Source organism: Debaryomyces fabryi (genome assembly GCF_001447935.2).
Source record: "Debaryomyces fabryi strain CBS 789 chromosome Unknown contig00079, whole genome shotgun sequence".
In the NCBI taxonomy this organism is placed as follows: domain Eukaryota; kingdom Fungi; phylum Ascomycota; class Pichiomycetes; order Serinales; family Debaryomycetaceae; genus Debaryomyces; species Debaryomyces fabryi.
In genome coordinates, this window is record NW_015385505.1 from 1 (window position 1) to 23,569 (window position 23,569).

Here is a 23,569-nt window from a genome sequence, read left to right on the forward strand (position 1 = left end):
AAAAACAAAAAAAAAGAAGTGGCGACAACTGCAGGACTCGAACCTGCGCGGGCAAAGCCCAAAAGATTTCAAGTCTTTCTCCTTAACCGCTCGGACAAGTTGCCTTATTCTTAAAAATTCTACAAATTTTAATCAATATGTATACAAAATAATCCCATTCAATCTTATAATAAATATTTTCACATTTTTTTTTGAACGATCTCTACATTGAAATTATAATTAATTATTTATTCATTATCATTAAGCGTTATATATGTATCCAGTACTGCTAAATTAAGATGTTTTTTCTTTTCACTTTTTACCATTAATTCTAAATCCTCAATATTTTGAATTTCATTTGACTTGTTAGTATCCATCTTGTAAAGCCCTCTATGTCCCTCTAATTGAGTAATAGCGTTGGCTCTGATTTGACCAAGAACAACTCTGTGAGCCTTACGAGCTGGTAATGACCTGTCGAATACTTTATCCATATCCTCCAAGGCAATACCCTTTGTTTCAGGAACACAGAAAAACACAAATGGGATGGATAATGCTGCTAAACACGCAAAGAAAAAGTAAATACCATATTCCATTGTGTCAATCATTTTGGTAGTGAATCTTGACATTATGAAAATAGGAATCCAGGAAATAGCCGCATTGATTGCTTGGACAAATGATCTAATATTCTGATCGAAGACTTCACTTCCAACAACAAATGGACCACCAGACCAAGCCAAAATAAACGAGGCAATCCAGAAGTACATCATCACAATAGCAGCAGTACCACCTGGGCCAGCTTCAACTCCTGGTTTAGAAGGATCATTAACCTTCAAATAAGCACCGATGTACCAAAAGCAAATGGAACATACTGTGGAAGAAACCATGAATGCCTTTCTTCTACCAAACGTGTCAACAATAAACAAAATGTAGATGAAGGTACACACAAATTTGACCACACCAAACATACCCGTTGAAAATAATGTGGCATTTGTTCCTTTAACCCCTAAATTGGCGAAAATAATAGGGGAGTAGTAATTGATAGATTGAATTCCCAAGAAATTTTGAAACAAAAATAACGAACAGGTGATAAGTAACCTGAATAAGATTTTGTGATCTTTGAAGAACACTTGTTTGAATGGATCCCATAATTTGAGACCAATATGAAGCCTTTGTGATTCTATAGATTCTTTAACCTGGTTAACCTCATAGACCATGTATTCATCATCTTCCGGTAAGTTTCTAAACCATTTTAAGTTTTTAATAGCTTCATCATGTTTGCCTACACTGTACAACCATCTTGGACTTTCTTTCATAATAACACTTCCAGCAAAGAAGATACCACTTGGGATTAACTGCACTGCAAAAGGAATAAACCACTGTTTTTTGGAAGGACCAATATGAGAATCAATCCCATAGTTGATCCAAAATCCAACTAAATCACCAATTCTCCAACCGATTTCATACAAAGCAATCACTCTACCTCTAATTGCAGGAGGCGAAATTTCACTCAAATACACTGGAGTTAAGTTTGTAGAGAAACCTACTGCCAACCCAGCTAATACTCTACCGACGTAAATTGGTGCAAGGCCATTCTTTGACAGAGCTGCTAACATTATAGCCGATCCTATTGTAATGGTGGTTGCACTAATGATCAAGGAAATCCTTCTACCCAAATAGAATGAAAAAGGGTACGAGAATAATGCTCCGAAGAAACATCCCGCATGAAAGACAGAAATAACATTGGAAATTATATCTCCTGCTTCGTTCTCTGACATTTTATCAAGGCCGAACTCTGACCTGAAAGATGGTAATGACACTGTACCCCCAATAAATCCACCATCATACCCGATAATAATAGCTGCCGATGATGCAAGAAGAGCTGTTCCATACACTCTCCAGTTATAAACCTGTGATGGAGTGGGTCTGTCCTCTACCTTTTCGAATTTCAAGCCACCAACAATTTTATTCAATAACAGTCTACGTGGTCCACTTACTGATGATTGTCCCATAGAAGATGTATCTATGTTTTTAGAAGATTGCAGTGAAATACACAGTTGAGATTTGATCTTATCATCCATGATGCTTTTCTATAGTTAATTTTATAATCCTCTAACTATATCTCATATCAAAGCATATACATATATATATATGCTTTTCTAAATATTTGACTCTTTTGTTACCCCACAAGCAACAGTTTTATTATCTGTACAAATCGTCTATGTAATACTTAATTTACGGACGAACTGAGATTCAGCAGCGACTAGATAAATTTTTACGTGAGTGAAGTGTGGAGGGGCGTGGAGGATACCACGCAATTATAGATATTTTGAGGATTAATTATATGATCCCCCAAACACCTATTTGGGGGTCTGATGGAGGATTCAAGTATAATCCTTTTGGGTTCTCTATATAATTATACTATTAACTATGGGACTTGCCCCCACATAAATATTTGGGGGATTGTGTGGAGGTAAAGGAAATTCAAACACGAGCCTCTAAATAGACCATCTTTGCTAATGAAAGTCACTAAAATCCGTCATTGCCAAGTTTTAATTCCAAGTCCTTGATTGCAGCACTAAGTTCACTCTTATTTTCCATTAATGGTGTCAATTCGTCGAATCTTCTCTGTTTTGTGACTTGTTCAATAAGGGTTTCCACTAAGAATTTTTGTTCATTCATTACCATCAAACTTTCTCTTAATTCCCTAATTTCTTTCTTCGTTAACTTCGGGGTCGCTACAGACTGCTCATTTGGCTTCATCAGCTCTAGTAATTTATTTTCCTGCTGCTTATACTCCTTGTTTAGAACTTTGACATTAACTAACGTTTCCTGTAAAAATATGGTACATCCTTGATAAATGTTGTTAATCAATTTTGCATACGGTAAGTATGCTTCTTTTACGGCTAGTCTATCATTAACTTTATCAAAAAATTTGGTTTTAAACAGAATTGTTAAGGACTCAAAGTCTTTCATGAATGCCATTAATTTAATCCTTAGTTTGTTCGTAGCTTGGTTATTGGGGTCCGTTACTAATTTTTTATACCTTGGTATCATCGCTTGAATCTTTCTCTTGGTCATTAATATCTCAGTATAAACTAAGAATATGCCGTCTTCTTTAGAATCTTTTAGACTCTTTAATTTCCATTCATGCAACAAATCGTTTTTGCAGTTGATACAGCACCTTACAGAAAATCTATTGTCTTCCGTGTTCAACAAATCATCAAGATTCAGTTTTACGAGAGGTGAATAGTTTAATGTTACTAGTTTATCTAGTAATTTACTCAAAGGAACAACAATCAGACAGTTTGACCTTTCTCCAAATGAATCATCACAAACTATTTTACCACACAACCTACAGTGATGCTTTCTGATCAACATGCTGAATTTTGTTAAGCAAATATTACAATGAGTTATTTTTGCATCAATTTGCCAGTTGTCATGACCAACAATCTCCTGTTCACTTTCCAATATGGAATCTTTAGAATTGTTTAACGATAACCATCGTATGTTGTTTAGTATTGTCTTATCCCTTGTAGATAAAAAATTGTCAGCATGGAGATTGACTACCTTGATAAACTTTTTTTGAATTTTATTTCTCACCAATTCTTTGGTATCAACATAAGATTGTCTTTTTTGAAGGAAAATGCTTGTTACATCATGAACATTGGACTGTGTACCTTCAATTAAATCTGGCTTTGCAAGATAACATTTCTCACAGCACCTGCACCATTGGCCCTCTTTTGTAGTATCATATAGAGGCTCCTTGTTGTCCTCAGAATTTCTTAACTTTACCTTATTGTAGGTATGCTGGTTACAAAACAAGTCTCCGCATTTTCTGCAATTCACAATACCATTTTTGACGTTTAATGATTTATTGCAAGTGGGATGTGTACATACATTTTGAGATGTCAGTGGCTTTTTCCAATGTACTCTAGTTACTCTAGCTCTCAGTTTATCCATCGACGGAGAACTTGCATTTGAGCGAGCATCATGAAGACTGCCTTCGTTTGTTGTTATATTATCGCTGAGACTAAATTCTTTACTATTGTCTATCAAATCAAGCTTGATTGTCTTTCGTTTGACAGGTGTGACTATTTCTTGTGATGGTTTCTTTCTAAACCATTTTGTTATGTCATTATTAATAAATTCATTACTCAAGACTTTAGGAAGAACAGTTGCGTTTGTCTCTTCATTTGCTTCCCCTGCTCCTGGTGTAGTTTCAGATATATTATGCTCATCGTCAATATGCTGGTTCAACTGATATAGACTAATCATCTGCTCATTACAAATTGGACACATAACATCTTCAGCTACGTTATCTGTTATGTTGTATGTATTCTTATGATCATATGAATGGTCCTCTTCCTCGATTGAGTCATTTGGGCCAAATATTGTATTTCTTTCCTCGTTTCGCTTTGGCGTGGGACTGGCATGAGAATCTGGATTTGAATTCGAAAACAAGTTGCTTGACTTGTCATTCTGAACATTGGCAGGTGACTTAAACGGCGACCCTAATACCCTCCTCAGTGTGGGGGGTTTTAAGTTAGACAGAGCCATAATTCATTCTGTACCGATATATCACTAGTACTACGAAGCCATATAGAGATTATCATCGATTTTAGGATCCCCCCGGAAATCGACACTCATGGAACATCAATACACGTGCCACACATACTTAAACACCCGGAAGTCAAACGTTCTGAATAATGGAACCTGTTCCTACAGTGGCCAGGGTTCTACTGGCGTGACACCTCTATTGATATAAGCAATTCTTGCAATTCTACGCATGGTTATTCTTTTGTACTGTATTCATTTTTAATCAATATATAGAGAATCGAAACTCTCGTGTTATACAGGAAATGCTAATTTATCTACAATTAAGCAACTTGTTCAATAATAGTTGGAACCCCCTATAAAAGCAATAGCAATACGGAATGGATGTCTACACTATGCTTTCGTTCAAAGATAACCCATCTTCTCAATGATTTAATCTAATTTTTGCACTAACGATTCTAAAGCCTTACCGATGTCCAAGTTTGGATCTTCCCAGTTGATAGATCCGCTGCTTTGTTGAGGAGCAGGTGTCTTAGCTTGGTTCTTATTGGCGTATTCAGCTTTAGCTTGCTTGATTAAGTTTTCTTCCTTTTTCCATTGGGAAAGCGATTGTCTTTCGGCCTCACTTGATTCTAAGTTATATCTGTGGACAGCACCATAAACAACACCAGCTCCTAAAAGGGAGTACCTTAAAACATTGAATGTAGCAGACATCTTAGTTCTTCTTTTTTTTGATTAATTACTTCTGGTAAGTCTACCTATATTGATGGTTGTATGGGTATTTTTCATTATTTTACCTTTGTTTCCCTCGTTCGGGTGGAAAATTTCATTGGATAAAAAAAAAGATTACATAATCCAAACATACTGCACAAAACCCCAAACCATTTTACTATAGAATATCTACGACACTTGATATGGAAGGACGCTAGATATGGTCCTTTTAAATACGACAAATCCAATTAATAAAGGTGTAATATATATAATTGTGATTGTTATGCTGTTGCTTGTATCTTTTGCTACGAAGAGAGGATTTTCGACGGGATGTAACACGGCTAGAAGTACGATCAGCAAAAGAACATTCGGATTTTCATCATCGTGGTCGCAAGGTTCATCTCATCATGGGGGATCAGCCAGTGCAGCGGCTAACAACTTTGCTGCGACATCGACGAAGTTGATGCCATACAATATTGCGGTGGCGTACCAACCGAAGGATAGAGAGGAATCGAACCTCTTTAAGAGCAAAAACCATAAAGCTAGCCCAGCACAGAAGTCGCCTACGGGAGAAGACAATTTATTCGTGTCCGAGAAGTCACAGGATGGCTACGTTGCTCTTGGAGTGGCAGACGGAGTGGGAGGATGGTCGGAAGCTGGGTACGATTCGTCGGCCATTTCTAGGGAGTTGTGTGCGTCAATGAAGGGGATATTCGAACAACAGCAGGAGCATGCGAATTTGACGCCTAAAAGCCTTTTGGCAGATGCATTTAAGGAAATACAAAACTCCCCAAAGGTTGAAATAGGTGGAACTACTGCATGTTTGGGAATTTTGACTCCTGACTATAAACTTAAGGTAGCCAACTTGGGAGACTCGTGGTGCGGGTTATTCCGTGATTACAAGTTGATAAACGAAACAAATTTCCAGACACATAATTTTAACACTCCATACCAATTAGCCAAGATTCCATTTCAAATAGTAAGACAAGCTGAACTTGAAGGGAGACGGTATATCATTGACACCCCTGATCGTGCAGATGAATATTCCTGGGATTTGCAAAAAGACGATATAATCATGTTCGCAACAGATGGGGTCACCGATAATGTCATCCCTAATGATATTGAACTTTTCTTAAAAGATAAGTTCGAGCAACAACCTAAGGTAGACTTAGCTGACATTTCGAAATCTTTTGTGGAGGAAGTTGTTAAGGTATCGAAGGACGTCAACTTTCCAAGTGCATTTGCACAAGAGTTATCTAGATTGACCGGCCAAAAATATTTGGGAGGTAAAGAAGACGACATAACTGTTGTATTAGTTAAAGTTACATAACTTTATATACTTACTTAATTATCCATGTTTAAGACTAGATTCATGATTCTTTCTCTATGTGTTTTTTGATTGGCCTGCTCCTTTAATAACGATTCCGCAAATTTGGTATCAGTAGGTAAATTGACCTGTTTGACATTATTTTTTTTACCCAGTTTCGTTAGCAAACTAAAAGAAATCTTATTTTCATTCGATCCTTGTGATGCATTTATTTTAGGTGGTAATGGAACATTAAATTTATTCCTTGAAGATACATTGGCCTTATTATATTCATAAGAATCAAGGACAATTTTTTGGAATTCTTTATCCAAGTCATCAGCAAATTTCTTATTTTCTTCTGAAAATTGTGCCACCCTTTCTATTTCTTCATCTTCTTCATACTCCTCGTCCTCATCATCATCATCATCATCTTCTTCTTCATCATCTTCATCAGCATCCTCATCATTATCGCTATCATCGTCACTATCGTCCTCATCATCCATATCTAATTCATCATCATCATCCTCCACTTCTTCATCATCATCCTCATCATCCTCATCATCGTCGTATTCCTCAGTTTGTTGAAATCCCTTTTGTTGAATAATTTCTTGCAATTTATGTATAGATTCTGTTAAATCTCTGAATCTATCCATCTCTAAATTAGGATAGTATTTAGTAAAGAGATCATTTAATTGGAATTCAATTTCGATTGGAATAGGTTGTTGTTTACAGAAGCAGTAAAACTGAAAAAAAGTTAGAAATATTCTCAACAAATCTTCATTCACTTCATTTTTACGTTTGATTGATTTCAATTTTGACGATTTCTTGGTTCCAGTTGATTTCACAATTGAGTTCAAATTATTCAATAACATGCAACACAATTGGATTCTAAAATAATTGTTAGGCAAATCAATTTCTATATCATAATTATTAGGTAATGGTTGGTTATTTGGGTGTCCTAAGCATAAAATCTTGTATAATAGATCAATGACAAATTTGAAATTTAGTAATTTCAAATTATACAATTCACTAATAAATTTAACGTGGGATATCCTAGTTCGATTAAGTCTATAATCATTAAGCTCTAATCCCCTCATTATCTTTTCAACAATCGTATCCACGGTTTTAATTAATAATGATTTGTATTTCTTTGACAATTGTTCCAATAATTTACTTAATTCAACAATGTTTTCATAGTTGAGTAAATCTGGTGATGCAAAAACATCTAGTAATGCTGATTGTAACTCTTCATCATTGGAATAATCAAATTTCTTCAATGTTCTTAATACAAGCGTAAAAGTCTTTGAATTCAATTCATATCTGGATAGCCTGATAATAAACTGTTGTTGTGCAGTCAATTTTGGTTTCTCGTTATGTAACTGATTAATTTTTGTTGCTGGAGGTATTACAACAATTAGTAAATTATTAATAGCCAATTTGTCGTTAGCTGTAAGATTATCATTTTTCAGCTTTTGTTTCAATAATTCTATCATCTCATTCATTAGTGTTTTGTAATCAGGATCATTTAATAAAAATCTACCGCATTGTTCGTAAAAAACAGACAAGATATCGATATTGTTCGTCAATGAAATATTAATCGTTAAACTTCTAATCTTATGAAAAATAACATGGGTTGGTATTAGCTTAAATTTAATTAATTCACAAAAAAAGAAAATATTTTTAAAGTTCAACTTATTATTATAAATTTGAGAACGGAATCCTTTGTCTAAATAAGTAGTTAATTCATCAATTAATGTTTTTAAACTTGATTCGTTGATCTTTAAAAAACGGGAATAAAATCTTAAATTATTAATATTTGGGGTCTCGATGAAAAATTTCATTATTCTGTTTCTTGTGGCTTTATTATTTAAATCTAAATTAACGAATTCAGATACTAATGCATCAATTTCCAGTTCGTTTGATACATTTTCTAGTTTTGTAATAAATTCATTTATCTTTTCACCGCTTGATATTTCAGAAATAGTCTCAGGTTTATTACATATTAGCTCAGAGATATCTGGAATTTTTGTATAAAAATTTCTTTCTTTAAGATTATCCCATATTTCTAAGTCATCTTCATTCAAACTCTTATTCTTTACCAACCCTGTTACCACACTTTCTTCCTCTTCTGGTTGATTGTTTGGCAATTCAGGCATATCCATTTTCAAAATCGAACACAAGAATTCACTGCTATTCTTAAATTTGTCAAATAAGGATGTAACATAGTTTATATCAGTAATGTTTTCTTCTAATATTTTACCTGTTCTAATTGAAGCTTTTTTATTACGCTCGGTGAGCTTGCCCAACTTTGTATTTAATTGTACCAAGATTTCGAGTATTGCCAGCGTATATATTTTAAAGATTTGTTGTAATATATTTCTAGTTTCAAAAGGAAGCAAAGAATTATCATTATCATATATTGCGTGACTAAATCGCTTTAAAAAAACTTGGGAAATTGGTAACGAATTTCCCAGCTTAATTTCGAAATTTAGTATATCTTTCAACACTAAGATTACTATGGCTTCATTTTGGGCTTTAGAATACTTTTTAACTATAAAACCAGGAAGATTTTCACGATCACAGTCTTTGATAGTCCTGAAAATACCAATTAAATAAAATTCCATCAAAAGTCTGATTAAATTTTTTTGTCTTATTACCCTTAACTGATCCTCCTTTTCTTTCTCTTGTTCATTGACCGGTTGTCTACTAGGACTGGCTAATCCATTCAAGAAATTAGCGAATAAATATGGCGTAAAACTCGTAGAAAACCTTTGATGCAAAGCAGATACAATTTCCATCGCTGCCAAGATGTCATCACCTTTACTAACTTTAAGTAGCCCTGCGCTAACAGACAGAATTATCTCCGATAAATATTTTTCTAAGGAAACGGTACTAACATCTTTTAATATGTTCTGACATTGATCACCGCTTATTGTTCTGATTTTCTTTATGAAAGTGGTGTTTTTTTTCAAAGACGAGTCTAGTTTAGAGCTCGTTTTAAAAACTTCTTCGCCATCCCATGCTCTAGTATTAAGATCCAATAATTCTCTCCTTCTAGCATCTAACTCTTCGGACATACTTAATCATATAGCTATTGAGTTTATTCTTTGAATTTAACTAACTCTACTTAACCTGAGAAGACCGAATGTTGACTTTACTCACGTGAGAAAAATTCTGATGATTATTTCATTACTATGACTATGTACAATATATATATAGAATTAATTGGAAAGTCCGACAAGTGGATGTGGTCTACGAACTCTGTGGAATACTCTTCCTTTGTCCAATCCAAATTTGGATCTTAAATCATTGACACTTCTGTCAAAATGTTGTCTCCAAACGTGGGCACCAACGGCAGTCAAATTATTTTCAGAAGTAAATTCTCTAACATCAAACTTTTCAGAAGAAACGTTATTCAAAGATAATGGTCCTGATTGTCTGAATACCCAGAGACAAGCTCTTTGAATTTGTGCATTTTTTTCCGGTAACAAAGGTTCATATTCTTTGAAAGTGTACTCATCACCATTCGCTAATAATTTAGCAGGGTTAATAATATTATCGACATTATTTAACGGAACATTGCATAAACCATATTGCAAGGTAGTTTTGAATGAGTTAGTAGTTAAATCCGGAGTGTCTGGGTTTATGACTATAACAGAATACAATTGTTCACCGTCAATTCTGTCGAATTCTTGAATCTTTATAGTTGGTGGTTGAGAGACAGCAAAAGTAGGTAATATCTCACCTGGGGTAACCCAGTCTGCAAAAGAAGGATCAACATTGTGAGAGAATTTAACATTTACCTCGGCTTTTGGAACAAGAGTAGGCAATGTATCAGGAATCACGCTTAGTTGTTCTAATCTTTGCATTGTAACCATCAAATCATGCGACTCCCATTTATTTTTCAAGAATTCTCTATAAACTGGTTGATTTTTGTCAATTTTCTCAGGGAAATATTCGATATTATACATCACTTCTGGATTCTGACGTTCAGCTTTGATCAATAACTTATCGATGTGATTATTTATCTGGTCAATTTCTTTTTGATCCTGGATATTGCTGAGTCTTTCCCTCAAAGATTCAACTTGCTTGTAGTAATCTTCACTTTCGGCCTCCAACACATTATAAGCCAACTTAAAAGTGTCATCGATATGGAGCGGGGAGTGATATGCTCTCAGTTCTTCTGGTTTGGCAATAGAAGCTGGTCCCTTTTCTGGGTTAATGCCTTTGAATATGTCTTCATACGTCTCGCTATCAATTAATTTCAAACTCGATGGCCTATTTTTAAACTCGGTCCATACTCCCAATCTGAGAGAGGTACTGGATAAAAACCTGACGTTCCTCGAGCTAACTGACCTGACAAAACGATTACCAATCATGTCACTTATATTATTAAACTAATGAAATCAGGTTGAAGTCCAAGTGACGATTTTTTTTATTCGCTGAAGTGAAATATTTTAAGACAAAAGCGTGCACAAACCAATATTTGAATGAATTCACGTGACTCACAACCAGAACAGCTATATAGCTATATGGGTATGTGCAATGGTAATAAGGACTATAACGAGGAAAGGAAACAAGCCAGAAGGAGAATTGCTTAGATTCAATCCCAAAATGTTCTAGGTTGTGGAGCTGTTAAATCAGAAAAAGTTCGGTGCACAAAAATTTGCATCTTTATTGTGCTCATGGTTAGGAAGTTGCTGCCAACTTCTATTGTGTCCCTGATCCCAAGGAGTCGCCAATCAGGACTGATAGATACAATAGCGGTATATTTATGCGATGCAATTGTTTTTTTTTTGCAATTTGGGAGACGGCGTTGGGACTTACTGTAGTCATCAAAAGTAAAGAGGAACCGAGACCGAATTTTGCACGGGTCAGACTTTAAGGTCATAGTACAATTCCTGGCCTCTTATTGGAATGGCACCGTCAGAGTTCAAGTATGAATTTACAATCATTGCTACGGACAAAATAAGTACTAAATACACATGTTTAAATTAATAATCGTTAAATAAATACTGACCTGTCAGTCTACTTAGAAATATATGAAGGAACAATGGGTAGCTTGTCAAATTTGATAAATTGGCGTTCGTCATCAACGTTCATTGCTGGAAACAATCCTGGTACCACTGGATTATCACACTCTATTTCGCTGAGTAGTTCTTCTTCGTGTTCTTCAACATCAAACTCTATGCCCGTATAGATTCTATCCTCGCCCACATGCAGCTGTAGACCCGGACACTCGTCGTAACTTTTCTGTATCCTATATAACTTCGAATCAAATGTGCATTCACCTGTCCCCGTCAACATGTCGTAGTACGAATTTATGTTCAAATGCAAGTTTAAGTTGAGGGGCAGGTTGGTATATGGTAATGTGGCTTCTTCTGAGGTGATTGTTATCAAGTCATCGTGGTAGTTGGTCGATTCCATTAAATTTAAAAACTCATGGTACAGTTCTACCTTGTTATCCATGTCAGCGGCAACTCATAAGCAATAAAAACCTAGTTAAAACTTACTATTCCTTCCACTGGTCGAAATAAATATGAAATACCTTCGCTATTATCAAACATTGGTGCCCTTTATTAAGTGCAATTATCTCACTTATATACAGGATACCGGACGTAATATTTGGCCGGTATCGCGCAAGGCTCTACATGAGTCATAAAGGCACTATAGGACTGCCCTATATGACTACGCAAGGACTAACGACTACAACGGCAAATAAACACGAAACAGAACTAAAATACAAAGGACATATACAAACGTCTTATTATATAACATTGTAGCACAATTGGCATACTATTTGTCGTTATTGAACATCTTATTACCACTGAACACGGCTGCTGGGGGAGCAGGGACCCCCACGTTAGAGCTTTCGTGTGATTGGTTTGTAGGAGGCTGGGAAGTGGTCGAAAGTGGATGGTGGCTACTAGCAGGAGAGAGCTCAATGACTCTGCTCTGCAAAGCCAAAGTGTAGTCTCTCAATTGCAAGTTTTCTGCTCTGAGCTCCTCGATGGTTTGCTTAAGAGTATTCACCTCGGCTGCCTGCTGCTCGAGATCTTTAATGTACTTCTCTTTACGCTGCCTGAACGCTTTCTGAGCTGATCTATTCTGAGCTGCTCTCTTGGTGCCTGACACCGGTCTCGATGGCCTGGGACTACCTGCCGACGCCATCTTCATCTTGCCATCACCTTCGTTAGAATCCGAGTCTTGCAAATTACTAGCAGCTGCGGCAGCAGCTGCTAGTTGATGTTGATGCTGTGCGTGCTGGTGTTGCTGGTGTTGTTGCACCTGCTGCAATTCCGCTGCTGCCTGTGCTGCCCTCATATGGTCCTCATGTGTTTGGTGTTGGTGCTGTTGCTGGTGTGAGTGCTGTTGCTGATGTGGATGTTGGTGATGGATAACCTGGTGTTGGTGTGGATGCACCTGCTGGTGTCCTTGTTGCTGGTGTGGAACTTGCTGTGCATTAGCTACCGCTGCCGCCGTCACATCCTCAACTGTAGGAAAATCCGTGTCCTGATGTCTAGCAAATGTAGGGTCAATTTGTTCCTCTGTAGGATCCGTGGCGTTTCCTTCTTTCTCGTTGGTCCACGCACTGAAGTTTGTGTTCATCCTGCTATTATCCTTAGCTGCAAAATTGTTTATCTTATGTAAGGTGCTTTTGGTAATGTATTACAAAGCAATAATGGGTTGTTTTGAAATTATGTTGATCCTCGACAAAGGAAAAAATAACCCAATACACGACCCGAGATCAAAAAAGATCTGGTTCATGAACGACTAGCTCATTACTATCTGGATGCATGGGGTTTAGGTGATAGAAATACAGGTATTTATTGAATTTTAAGCAGATCGGGAGATCAGAGGTACGGTTCGATGTCTTTAGATAGCGTGTTTATGTCTCCGAGTAGTGGGCGGAAAACTAGTAATTTTTTTCCTTCAGGAGATGCGAACGGGCGACACCAGGGATCCACTATGACGGTTGAAAGTAGAGGAGATGGTAGGATTAGTAGAGGCTTGGAAGGAGAGTTGAAGGGGAAACATGATTGTAAATTTAGTGGGTTTGGAATAGAGAACACGGACACAGAGTTGCAAGGGCCCGCCGGAGGGCTAGGAATTGGATTTTTGGGCGATTTAGGACGTGAATTGGGAAATAGTTTTGGAGATGGTTTGGGTAGTATAGACGGTGATTTGGGAACAGGAACAGGAGTTGGAGGCCAGACGAGCTATATTAATATTGGTGGTTTGAGTCTTGGACTGGCGATGGGTGTAAACGGGTCATATTCGATTTGGAGTGACAAACCGAAGGATGGTCCAGCGTTTTCGCCATTTGTGGACCATGGATGGTCGCCGCGGGTAGAAATGGCAGGATTAGGACAAAAAATGAAAGGAGAAGACTCGTTAGAGCTCCAAAATAAGCATTTGGAGGTCGAAAATATAAGTCCTCGCGAGAACATTTACCTGACAAGAGTGAATAACCCACCATTTATATCACAGACATCGCGACCTAGTAAGAAGGTCAAAACCGTCTCCAATAACCAGGCTGTAGTAAGATTGCCTGCGGGAACCAGAGAAACAAGGCGGTGTCCAAAATTCCGTGATTATTTCTTGCAGCAGAATAACGACGTCAACAGCGAGGATTATTGTTCAACATTCTACAAGAGAAATAGCCTTGGATACATGTTCATCAAGGAGCCATCTAACTCCCTTAAGGTGAACAGCTCGGGCCCGCGGTCATGGGTGCAATTAAAAATCAAATTTCCCGATACTGCCAGTGCCAAAAAACTAAAGGTGGACATCAAAAAGTTACCGTTTTGGAAGCCAATAAATGTCAATCTTAAGGACCCGTCTAGGTCAAAGAAGTCCCTGAAGGACAAAAGGAGATTCAATGTTCTGAAGCGTTTCCAAAAGCACAAGGGGGATAATTCCTTTTAGCCATAGACTTATAGCAAAACAAGACATTAAATAAGAGATTCATATATTATAAACTAAGGACAATACCAAATTAGATATTCCAGGGCCCAGTGAAACATGTAGATATTGCTACACAACATGATGGGCCCAGTTTAGCTCATAAACCTTTTTCATACTATACACCACAAAACTTACCTAATAAACTCACCGTCTACTTTGCTATCAGCATCAAAGTGTCTAAACTGGACCCTTAGCGGTATGTAAAACTCTGTTAAGTAGTCAAGATGTAATTATTGCAAAAAATTAGTTCGTTGCTATATACACACCCAAAAATATAGTAGAGGTCGTGCTTACATAAGTAATTGGTGAAATATAATTGGTTCGACGCAGCAAACAGTAGTAATAAGTAGATACATTATTCGTTTACCTATAATGACGACACCTTTAACATTCTAACTGGTCTTATATCCCTCACTTTAATGCGTAGTATCCTCTATAACTCTGGAAGAGACTTTTACTAGTCGGAAATAAGGAAATACCACCAAAAGGGCCCGAAAGTAGAATTGAGCATATGCACGACTCGTATGATCCAATTAACATCTCGGTGGATATAATAAATGCTAACGAGATGTCAATTAGTATAACAGTTTAGATTCATTAAATTTGACATTGACGATGTTTGCCTCTACCATCCGTTCCGCTTTAAGAGCCAGAGTTGCCACTCCAAGAATTTCTAATGTCGTTAGAACCAACGTTGGCATGACCAGAATTTCAATTCCACAAATGAGAAATTATTCATCCCACCATGAAGAAACTTTCGAAGAATTCACTGCTAGGTATGTATTTAATCGAAACACAAGAGAAAGAAATGTCTAAATGAAAGGTTTTTACTGTCAATTCGAAGATACGTTGAGTAACTTGGAAGTTGTGTTCAAGTATCGAATGAGTGAAAAATTAATCATAGAGGCTTCATCAACGTTTATAACCACAGGGACCAATTACTAACATCATTTTAGATACGAAAAGGAATTCGAAGAAGCTTACGACTTATTTGAAGTTCAAAGAATTTTAAACAACTGTTTTTCATACGATTTAGTTCCAGCTCCAGCTGTCATTGAAAAGGCTTTACAAGCTTGTAGAAGGGTTAACGACTACCCAACCGCCGTCAGAACTTTTGAAGCTTTAAAGCACAAGGTTGAAAACAACGAACAATACGAAGCTTACTTAGAAGAATTAAAGGACATTAGACAAGAATTAGGTATTGACTTGAAGGAAGATTTGTATGCTGGTGACAATTAGATATGCGTCCACACAATACAATTTAACAGAGATACATGCCGTCTAGAGTGTCATGCTATAGGAACCACTTTCGCCTTTGTGTTTGCACTCGCCGGAAGTGTCATGATTTAACTTTTATTTTCCCTGTTTGTTTATAAGTCTATGCATCTCTCCTTAGACTCATTCATACTTTTTTCCTTTGCTTCCTCCATATGAGGCTGCATTCAGAATAATATATTTACATCAATATTGCTATTATGTAACTCGTAGATGTAGTAGAAGTAGAAGTAGAAGTCTGTTTCTCTAGGAAGCTATTGGTTTGGATCACGTGTAAAAGGCAATACACTCGTTCGATTATGAATTGGAGTCTACCAGTAGTTCTTGTCTAGCTCCAAGACAGGATACATAAGTGAAAATGGGTGTTTATATACCACCAGGAAGCGGAGGAAATGATAGTGGGAAGAGTAGCGGAAGTGGTGATAATACAATTACAATTCCAAATCCAGCATCATTCATACCGCAAAATCCAAGCTTAGGCTTAAGATTATGGGGACCACTTGTTCCTGCTTCAGATAATTTACCAGCATTGTATTTTCTAACCAGTTTACAAATAGGGATTGGCTTATTGAGTTTTAACAAGGTGAGATATTTAAGAAGGGCTAATTTAGCAAGATTTCATATGGAAAATACATGGCAAAGAAGAACCACGAAATGGTTGTGTGCGGTTGGTGGATCATATTTGATTTACCAGTCGGGAATTGAAATGTCCAGATTGGCTATGCCATATGATCCATGGTACGATGAAGCGAAGTTCTATAGGAAATTGGCCATCAAAAATGGCGATAATCCTAGTTGGTGGTTTGGGGCAACTGGGTACTACAAACCTATGAATTATAAAGAGTGGTTTGCAAAAATCGAAAACTGGTTTAAAAATCAGATACATATAATTGACGCTGAACTGGAAAATAGTGACGCAGCAGCGTCTTCAGCTAGCAAAGGAAGCAAGAATTCCCAATCACCTCTTTTATCCAGCTTATCTAGAAAGGGAAAATATTCAGAAATTTACCAAAGTTTGCATGACAGCAATATCAAGAGGTGTAAAAAATTATTAGAAGAACTAAAGGACGTGAATGAATTGAATAAGGCTGAAAGACTTGACCTAATTATGGAAGGTAAATCATCGATTAAATACAACGAAGAATATTTGAAACCTCACATCCAATTAGGAAACCATAGAATAGATACGGATGAAGAATTTGAAATGGTATGGTTGAATTTTGAACCATGGGATGAGCTAAAAATGGAAACCGACTATGATATTAGATTGGTACCAAGATGGAGGTGGAGTGAAGATGACGACGTCGAGGCTTCAAGCAGTGAATCTGGTTCTACAGAATCTACAACCAACTCAGTTAATGAAGTTGATGAATCGCATATATAAGAGTTATTAATTTATAATGATTATAACATATTTACAAGTTAATGTACAATTCTACTTTTCTTCAATTAATTCTTCAGCCCATTTTAAGTTTTTTGTAGAATTATCTGTATTTAACATAGGCTTGTCAAATTTGGCTAAATGTTGTTTCCAAATTAAATCGGCAGGATCTTGATCAGGTTCGACCCATTCGAACCCGTCACCACCACTCATCCAATAGGCTTGCATCTTTATATCATCCAAGTTATCTTTGGCTTCCATTAACCTAATCTTTTTGCCATCTCTAGTATAGCCTGGTTGTAATGTATGTCTCTCGTAAAGCTCATCTTCAGTACGACATAATTCTTCAATTAATTCAGGACTAGACTCACCACCAGATGGTCCTCCTCCATTCATTGCAAGGTCAGCTTCAACTATCTTGGTACACATCGATAATTCATCAGCATGTCTGAACCAATGCGTATAGAAAGTTCCCTTTTGCCAAGTCAAATAATTTCCTCCTCCTGCAATCAATTGCCTTCCAAATCTGACAATCGTAACGAAAAACGAGGAATTTAAGAAGTATGTTAATATCATGGCATTGATCGAACTTAAGTGTCTCCAACTATCAGATAAATATCCCCATTCAATTATTTCTTGAACCCCAATTTTGGAAAAAAGCGTGATACCGATAGCTGAACTGGCAAATTTAATAACACCAGACCTGAGCTGCTTATTTTTCTGATCTATATAGTTTTTATGGCCAGTAGTCAAATCAGTTATTTTCAATGCATTCTGTAAGTCACCGTTAAATAAGCAATAACGGAATGGTATCAACGCGATCGATTTATCGATATATGCCGTAGGGTTTCTCTTATAAAAAGTTTCGATAACTTGAACGTATGTTACGATAGGAAGCTTCAACAAGAAAATTTTAGTCAATAACTCTTTATTGAATTCCACTTTTTCATTACTCAATATTTCCTGAATTTTATCGTTAATTTTTATATTGGTTGGATCTTCCCAGAATTTATCATAGTCATAAATAGATTGTTGGACATGCTGACATGCCTTAATAGCATCGATTACCGTTTCCTGCAATATTATTCCATCATTCTTTAACAAATGCTTATCGATCTTGGATTCTAATGCAGAAAACTCATTAGTGTATAAAAAGGGGTTAGCATTCAATACCCTGAAACTCTGATGCAAGTTCCTATTATTCGCCACCTTCTGAAACTTTAATATCCCTCTACTATTCAACACTTTCCTGAACATAATCCCTAATGACGTTGAATCCTACTAATTATCTACTGAATCAGTTCTATAGAGCTTAAAAAATGGTGAAAAATCATCAAATTACACAAAACAAATATCTTTAATGTAACTATATAATTTACTTAAATGAACCGAAAACAAAGTAAAATATTTTAACTAGGGTATTCAAACTAAGATAGTTAAGCCACTTCCAAAGAGCATAGCTAAACTTAAGCCCATTAAAAGATTAGATTTATTTAACTCCACGGAACCTGCGCCAGAACCAGAACTGGAGCTGGAGCTGGAGCTGGAACCACTGCTAGAACCTGAGGTAGATTCACTTTGTGATGTACTAGACGCAGTTGAACGGAGAACTCTATGGGAAACAAAACTAGCACTTGTTGTAGCTTCTGTTGCTTGACCTCCAGCAGCGGCAGCGGCAGTTTCCTCAGCAGAAGCAGTGTCATCAGCAGTGGCAGCAGTGGCAGCAGTGGCAGCAACACCCGCTGGAGTGGTTGCAGTAGCATCAGTTTCTGTCTCAGCACCAGCAGCACCAGCCGGAGTAGTAGTTTTGGTACCAGTCTTAGCGGTATCAGTGGTGGCAGTCTTGGCTGTATCAGTAGTGCCAGTTTTAGCGGTGTCAGTTGTGCCAGTAGCGGTATCTGTAGTACCGGTTTTAGCGGTGCCAGTAGTGCCAGTAGTGCCAGTGGCTGTATCAGTAGTACCAGTCTTTGTGGTTGCAGTATCAGTATCAGTATCGGCTCCAGCAGCAGCAGCAGGTGTTGTAGCCGTGGTAGCAGTAGTTCCAGTTTGAGCAGCAGCAGGTATTGGATTCACAGCAGTAGTGGTAGTAGGAGCAGCATTTCCTCCAGCTTGACCACCAATGTTACCACCCATTGCTCCCATCGTCAATGCTGTATTGAATGCAAAAATCGATAATAATGTGTAAGCGTATTTCATAGCCTCTTAGCAATTATTTGGAATAAAAAGACAACGATCTTTAAAGAAATCTAAAGATTTTAATAATTCAACGAATGTTCAAGTTTCGAAATATGAGTTATATTGCTCTAACGTGATTAGATACAATAGATGATGATACTACTTATTAAATAGATATAAAGAATCAGTATCGCTATATATATATTTCTATTTATTTGACATTGGAAAACAACGCGAATTGTGCTCAAAATCTCGTTTTCGCTCGAAACAATAAAATATGGATATGAGCTATGATAACGTATACAAGCAACTAGACTCAGCCAAATTAGTGATATATGGAAGGGATTGTTTTTATTAATTTACATGTCTATATAATTATTTGCATACTATTGTCAAGCATATATATTTACGGCTTCAACCTTCCTTATGAAACTCAAATGCTTTAGAAACTCGTATACATGATTTAGAGGTAGACTCACCTATCTATCATGTTTGTAGTAGATATGAAAATCGGCAGAGATATACTCGGTGCTCGGTTTATTGTGGTCTCTCTCCGCTTGAGTAATCAAATGCACTGTGCATAACTGGAAGATTTGTATGTCTTACAGATCTTGGTGATTTAACGGAAGTAGGAACTGAACTTAAGGCAAAAACTACTTTCTCTTCTTCTTTCTCTTCTCCATTTTTGGAGCACAGTCAGGACAATACCAAATCTCGTCGTCCTTTGGGGGTGCAGTGATGCCCACACAGCTCCAGTGGAACCATTCGAATTTACAGTCGTCATTATCACACCCAATCATTTCACCAAACGATACTCGTTGACAGAAACAGTATAGGTTGTTATCAGCGTCTTCACCATTGTTACCTGGTCCTTCATTAGATCTAGATAACGAATCAGAATCATATTTCTTGTCCTCGAAATCTTCCGATTTCATTCTCTTAGATGGTTTCGTTAATCCACTTGTTCCCTTTATATTAAGAGCATGCTTCCTCTTTTGTGCTTTTCTGAGCATGCTATTGGCTGCACTGTCTGCCACAGGTGTAGATGCCGAATGCCCTCTAGGTGTAGTTGTGCCCGAAAGATTATCACTTAACCCATTGATGACGCTATTCATATCAGACGATGGTGTATCGAGTTCCATAACATTATCAACGGGAGGTAATAGCTCATCTCTTTCTAATTTGGCTATATCAGTCTCAAAGTTAGATAAATGTTTGGATACCAAAAACAACGCCGTATTGGCTAACAATATTTTTTCCTTTTGCAATTTTTTAACCAACACCATATCCTCTTCTATTTTATTATATATCTGTTGCTCCTTTGGATGCTTGGTTAAAGTTCCATTGGCTCGTATAAATTTATGTATTTGGTTATCTTTTGTTTGATACCTCTTCCTTGCCTCTTGCAACTGCACATCTTTATTTTTCAACTCTTGTAATAGATGTTTCACTTCCAAAGGCAAGTTGGATAGATCTTGTGTGTACTTATCTAACACAGTTGTCGTATCCATCTTATTGCTTAAGCTATTTATGCCCTACCCTGTTGTTTTGGTTGGATTCTAATCTGATGACATATTTGTTCATGGATTTATTCGGTTGTGTGCGGTCCAATATCAATGTAGAAACTTTCTAGTATGTGAATCGAAATCATTATAAAACAACGAATTATTGAACGTCTACTAATAGTTAATGTCGCATAATGACGGAAGATGAATTAGTTGAACTCCTCGGTGAACTATCAATTGAAGAAAAGGAATTTAATAAGGCAAAAAAGGTATTACAAGGTGCTTCACAAGATCATCAGGATTTAAAAAAGAGCTATGAAATCCTTTCAAAATGTTCCCAAATACCAAAACTATCAGATAATATTTATAGAATTATGGAAGAGGATATGCTGAAGTTTTTACTTGGCTTGCAAATTATGCAAGATTCTAGGGGTATTATTCTTATTAATATCATTAAGTCAAAAGTTGCAAACGAAGATTTAGAGAAGGTAATTCTCAAGATATTGAGCCTGATTCAGACTATACTAAAAAGAATTGACAGATTGGGCCTTAGAGTATTTTATTTGTCCTTATACTTTGCAATAATTTCAAACTTTAATATATCCTATCCTCAGCATGTATCGTTAATGCTTCAATATCTAAATCCATTACACAACCAAGGCAACGAGGAGAAGGAAAAGGCACACGAAGTCTATAGCTTGGTATTACTTGTTATTATAAAAAATTTAGAATTACTTGTCGAAGAAACAACCGAAATAATAACTAGCTACCTAGAAATTTTGGTAGACAACGAGCCCGATGAAATATCAATTACTAGTTTTTTGAATTTAGTGAAATGCTTGGAGTCTCTTTTTCCTATTGTGCCATCGGTATCAAATACTATATATATGAGTGAAGGTTGCAAAGAGATAATACTATTTCAAGTTTCAAAAATGTCTTCCGCATCTCTAGAGTATGCGAGTAATCAGCTTATAACGACTGAGATCTTGAAACTTGTCAGCAGCTCGTGCATAAATGAGCAATGCCGTTCATTTAACTATTCTAACTATCTTGAGTTATTGAAAATTGGAACTAAGTTACAGGGCGAAGATGTTTTAGAAATAAGACTTTTGTCTTCATTAGGTATTATTAAACTCTGGAATTTTATCCAATTAGAAAAAGACCTGAAAAGAGATTCAAGTATAAATATGTCCGAATTATCAGATATATTGATAAACTATTTGAGGTCTGCCGACTCTAAATTGAACGACACAAATTTGGAGTACTGTGTTGAGGGTTTAGCCTATTTAAGTTTGAATACATCTGTCAAACAAAAATTGAGAAATGATGAAAACTCAATTGAAAGTATATTAGTTATATTGAAAAAGAAAACAGAAGTAAATGAAAAAAGCTTACTGACTAATTCTTCATTAGTTTACGGACTTTTGTTAATCCTATCGAACTTAACAAAATTGAAAGTTGTGGCTGCTAATTCTCAAAAGAAAACAACTAATTACTTAAACTTTGCAACCCCTAATAATATAAATGACGATAAAGATGAAAATCAGGAAAGTATCCAAAATTTTAACAGCTCCTTACTAATAAATTACAAGGTTGTGGAAATAATGTCTAAAATAAAAGTTTATAAATCCCCTGATTCTGCAGGGCATAATAATAATATAATATCCCAAGTTATAACAATGATTTCTATGATATCTACTAATCAAGACAAATCTACAAGACAAGAACTTATCAAGCAAGGTGCATTAAATATTGTTTTAGATTACCTCATTAAAAATAGTATCGTTAAGAAAAACTTGGGGAACGAGACGAGACCAAGTAGTTCAAATGATGAGTTAGTTGAGACCAGACTTCTAGCTTTGAGGTCGTTAGCAAGGATTTTGATTTCAGTTAATCCTTCTCTAGCATTTAATAAATATGATATAAAGACCTGTTTACCATTTTTGATTGAGTTACTAGGTCCTGATATTTCCCAGTACAATGGCTCCCTTGGGGATGCTGGGGATGATCAGTATTTGTATGATGGAGTTAGCAATTTGGATAAATATGAGTCATTACTTGCATTGACAAACATTTCAGCCGCTCAAAACAGCACTGGAACCAATGAATTGAGACCGCTAATAATATCTAAAACATTCGATAAGTATTTGGACAATTTTATTATTGATTCAGATTTACCGCAAATTCAAAAAGCTACTTGGGAATTGATTTCTAATTTAATAACGGAACCAAGTTTGTTAGTCAAATTCTTTAATATAGAAAAGCAGGACAACTTAAAAAGGTTGCAATTGCTAATTAGGCTCTTGGACTCAACCGATGAACTGCTTCAGACAGTGATTGGAGGCTTAATAGCAAATGCCACCTCTGAGTTTGAGATGATTTCCCAAATATTGGTCCAGAATGTTACCTTAAAAGATCATTTGTTGTCCATCCTTACAAATATTTTTGAAAGTCAAAATTTGAATGATGATTTACTATTAAGAGCCAGTTACATATTATTAAACTTGGTTTATTCTGCATCAAAATTAGGCGCAGAATATATAGACAAGTTCAGGGAAGACAAAAAGTTGAAGGATTCGTTAGGTTTGGCTTTACGTGCGAACAAGAATAAGGAAATATTGGAAATTATAATTGAAATAATTAAATTAGTTAATTTTAAATAGTTGAATTTAACGCTATATATTAATGGTCTTTTAATCTACTTATTATACACGT

The 23,569-nt window shown here is 36.2% G+C and overlaps 15 protein-coding genes across 15 annotated transcripts; 5 read left to right on the forward strand and 10 right to left on the reverse strand.

Moving 5' to 3' along the window:
* Positions 1-227: 227 nt before the first annotated feature.
* On the reverse strand, positions 228-2,057 carry HGT14 (Hgt14p; the record flags this gene model as incomplete). Its single annotated transcript, XM_015612404.1, has 1 exon — positions 228-2,057. The coding sequence occupies one exon, from the start codon at positions 2,055-2,057 to the stop codon at positions 228-230; it is 1,830 nt and encodes a 609-aa protein (XP_015466741.1).
* Positions 2,058-2,505: 448 nt separating this feature from the next.
* PEP7 (Pep7p) lies at positions 2,506-4,536 on the reverse strand (the record flags this gene model as incomplete). The annotated part of the gene is made up of 1 exon (XM_015612405.1): positions 2,506-4,536. One exon carries the CDS (start codon positions 4,534-4,536, stop codon positions 2,506-2,508), a length of 2,031 nt encoding a protein of 676 aa, XP_015466742.1.
* Positions 4,537-4,965: 429 nt separating this feature from the next.
* AC631_03577 (F1F0 ATP synthase subunit e) lies at positions 4,966-5,247 on the reverse strand (the record flags this gene model as incomplete). The annotated part of the gene is made up of 1 exon (XM_015612406.1): positions 4,966-5,247. One exon carries the CDS (start codon positions 5,245-5,247, stop codon positions 4,966-4,968), a length of 282 nt encoding a protein of 93 aa, XP_015466743.1.
* A 280-nt stretch (positions 5,248-5,527) lies between these two features.
* PTC7 (type 2C protein phosphatase) lies at positions 5,528-6,574 on the forward strand (the record flags this gene model as incomplete). Its single annotated transcript, XM_015612407.1, has 1 exon — positions 5,528-6,574. One exon carries the CDS (start codon positions 5,528-5,530, stop codon positions 6,572-6,574), a length of 1,047 nt encoding a protein of 348 aa, XP_015466744.1.
* A 14-nt stretch (positions 6,575-6,588) lies between these two features.
* Positions 6,589-9,627, reverse strand: AC631_03579 (uncharacterized protein; the record flags this gene model as incomplete). The annotated part of the gene is made up of 1 exon (XM_015612408.1): positions 6,589-9,627. The coding sequence occupies one exon, from the start codon at positions 9,625-9,627 to the stop codon at positions 6,589-6,591; it is 3,039 nt and encodes a 1,012-aa protein (XP_015466745.1).
* Positions 9,628-9,771: 144 nt separating this feature from the next.
* Positions 9,772-10,929, reverse strand: AC631_03580 (mitochondrial 54S ribosomal protein mL38; the record flags this gene model as incomplete). Its single annotated transcript, XM_015612409.1, has 1 exon — positions 9,772-10,929. The coding sequence occupies one exon, from the start codon at positions 10,927-10,929 to the stop codon at positions 9,772-9,774; it is 1,158 nt and encodes a 385-aa protein (XP_015466746.1).
* Positions 10,930-11,578: 649 nt separating this feature from the next.
* Positions 11,579-12,019, reverse strand: AC631_03581 (uncharacterized protein; the record flags this gene model as incomplete). The annotated part of the gene is made up of 1 exon (XM_015612410.1): positions 11,579-12,019. The coding sequence occupies one exon, from the start codon at positions 12,017-12,019 to the stop codon at positions 11,579-11,581; it is 441 nt and encodes a 146-aa protein (XP_015466747.1).
* Positions 12,020-12,346: 327 nt separating this feature from the next.
* On the reverse strand, positions 12,347-13,159 carry CAP4 (Cap4p; the record flags this gene model as incomplete). Its single annotated transcript, XM_015612411.1, has 1 exon — positions 12,347-13,159. The coding sequence occupies one exon, from the start codon at positions 13,157-13,159 to the stop codon at positions 12,347-12,349; it is 813 nt and encodes a 270-aa protein (XP_015466748.1).
* Positions 13,160-13,519: 360 nt separating this feature from the next.
* AC631_03583 (uncharacterized protein) lies at positions 13,520-14,479 on the forward strand (the record flags this gene model as incomplete). Its single annotated transcript, XM_015612412.1, has 1 exon — positions 13,520-14,479. The coding sequence occupies one exon, from the start codon at positions 13,520-13,522 to the stop codon at positions 14,477-14,479; it is 960 nt and encodes a 319-aa protein (XP_015466749.1).
* A 654-nt stretch (positions 14,480-15,133) lies between these two features.
* On the forward strand, positions 15,134-15,757 carry COX6 (cytochrome c oxidase subunit VI; the record flags this gene model as incomplete). The annotated part of the gene is made up of 2 exons (XM_015612413.1): positions 15,134-15,294; positions 15,475-15,757. 2 exons carry the CDS (start codon positions 15,134-15,136, stop codon positions 15,755-15,757), a joined length of 444 nt encoding a protein of 147 aa, XP_015466750.1.
* Positions 15,758-16,151: 394 nt separating this feature from the next.
* Positions 16,152-17,177, forward strand: AC631_03585 (uncharacterized protein; the record flags this gene model as incomplete). The annotated part of the gene is made up of 1 exon (XM_015612414.1): positions 16,152-17,177. The coding sequence occupies one exon, from the start codon at positions 16,152-16,154 to the stop codon at positions 17,175-17,177; it is 1,026 nt and encodes a 341-aa protein (XP_015466751.1).
* A 51-nt stretch (positions 17,178-17,228) lies between these two features.
* On the reverse strand, positions 17,229-18,431 carry AC631_03586 (uncharacterized protein; the record flags this gene model as incomplete). Its single annotated transcript, XM_015612415.1, has 1 exon — positions 17,229-18,431. The coding sequence occupies one exon, from the start codon at positions 18,429-18,431 to the stop codon at positions 17,229-17,231; it is 1,203 nt and encodes a 400-aa protein (XP_015466752.1).
* A 165-nt stretch (positions 18,432-18,596) lies between these two features.
* Positions 18,597-19,370, reverse strand: PGA33 (Pga33p; the record flags this gene model as incomplete). The annotated part of the gene is made up of 1 exon (XM_015612416.1): positions 18,597-19,370. The coding sequence occupies one exon, from the start codon at positions 19,368-19,370 to the stop codon at positions 18,597-18,599; it is 774 nt and encodes a 257-aa protein (XP_015466753.1).
* Positions 19,371-20,002: 632 nt separating this feature from the next.
* On the reverse strand, positions 20,003-20,860 carry NBN1 (histone acetyltransferase; the record flags this gene model as incomplete). Its single annotated transcript, XM_015612417.1, has 1 exon — positions 20,003-20,860. One exon carries the CDS (start codon positions 20,858-20,860, stop codon positions 20,003-20,005), a length of 858 nt encoding a protein of 285 aa, XP_015466754.1.
* A 188-nt stretch (positions 20,861-21,048) lies between these two features.
* On the forward strand, positions 21,049-23,517 carry AC631_03589 (uncharacterized protein; the record flags this gene model as incomplete). Its single annotated transcript, XM_015612418.1, has 1 exon — positions 21,049-23,517. The coding sequence occupies one exon, from the start codon at positions 21,049-21,051 to the stop codon at positions 23,515-23,517; it is 2,469 nt and encodes an 822-aa protein (XP_015466755.1).
* Between the last annotated feature and the right edge of the window lie 52 nt (positions 23,518-23,569).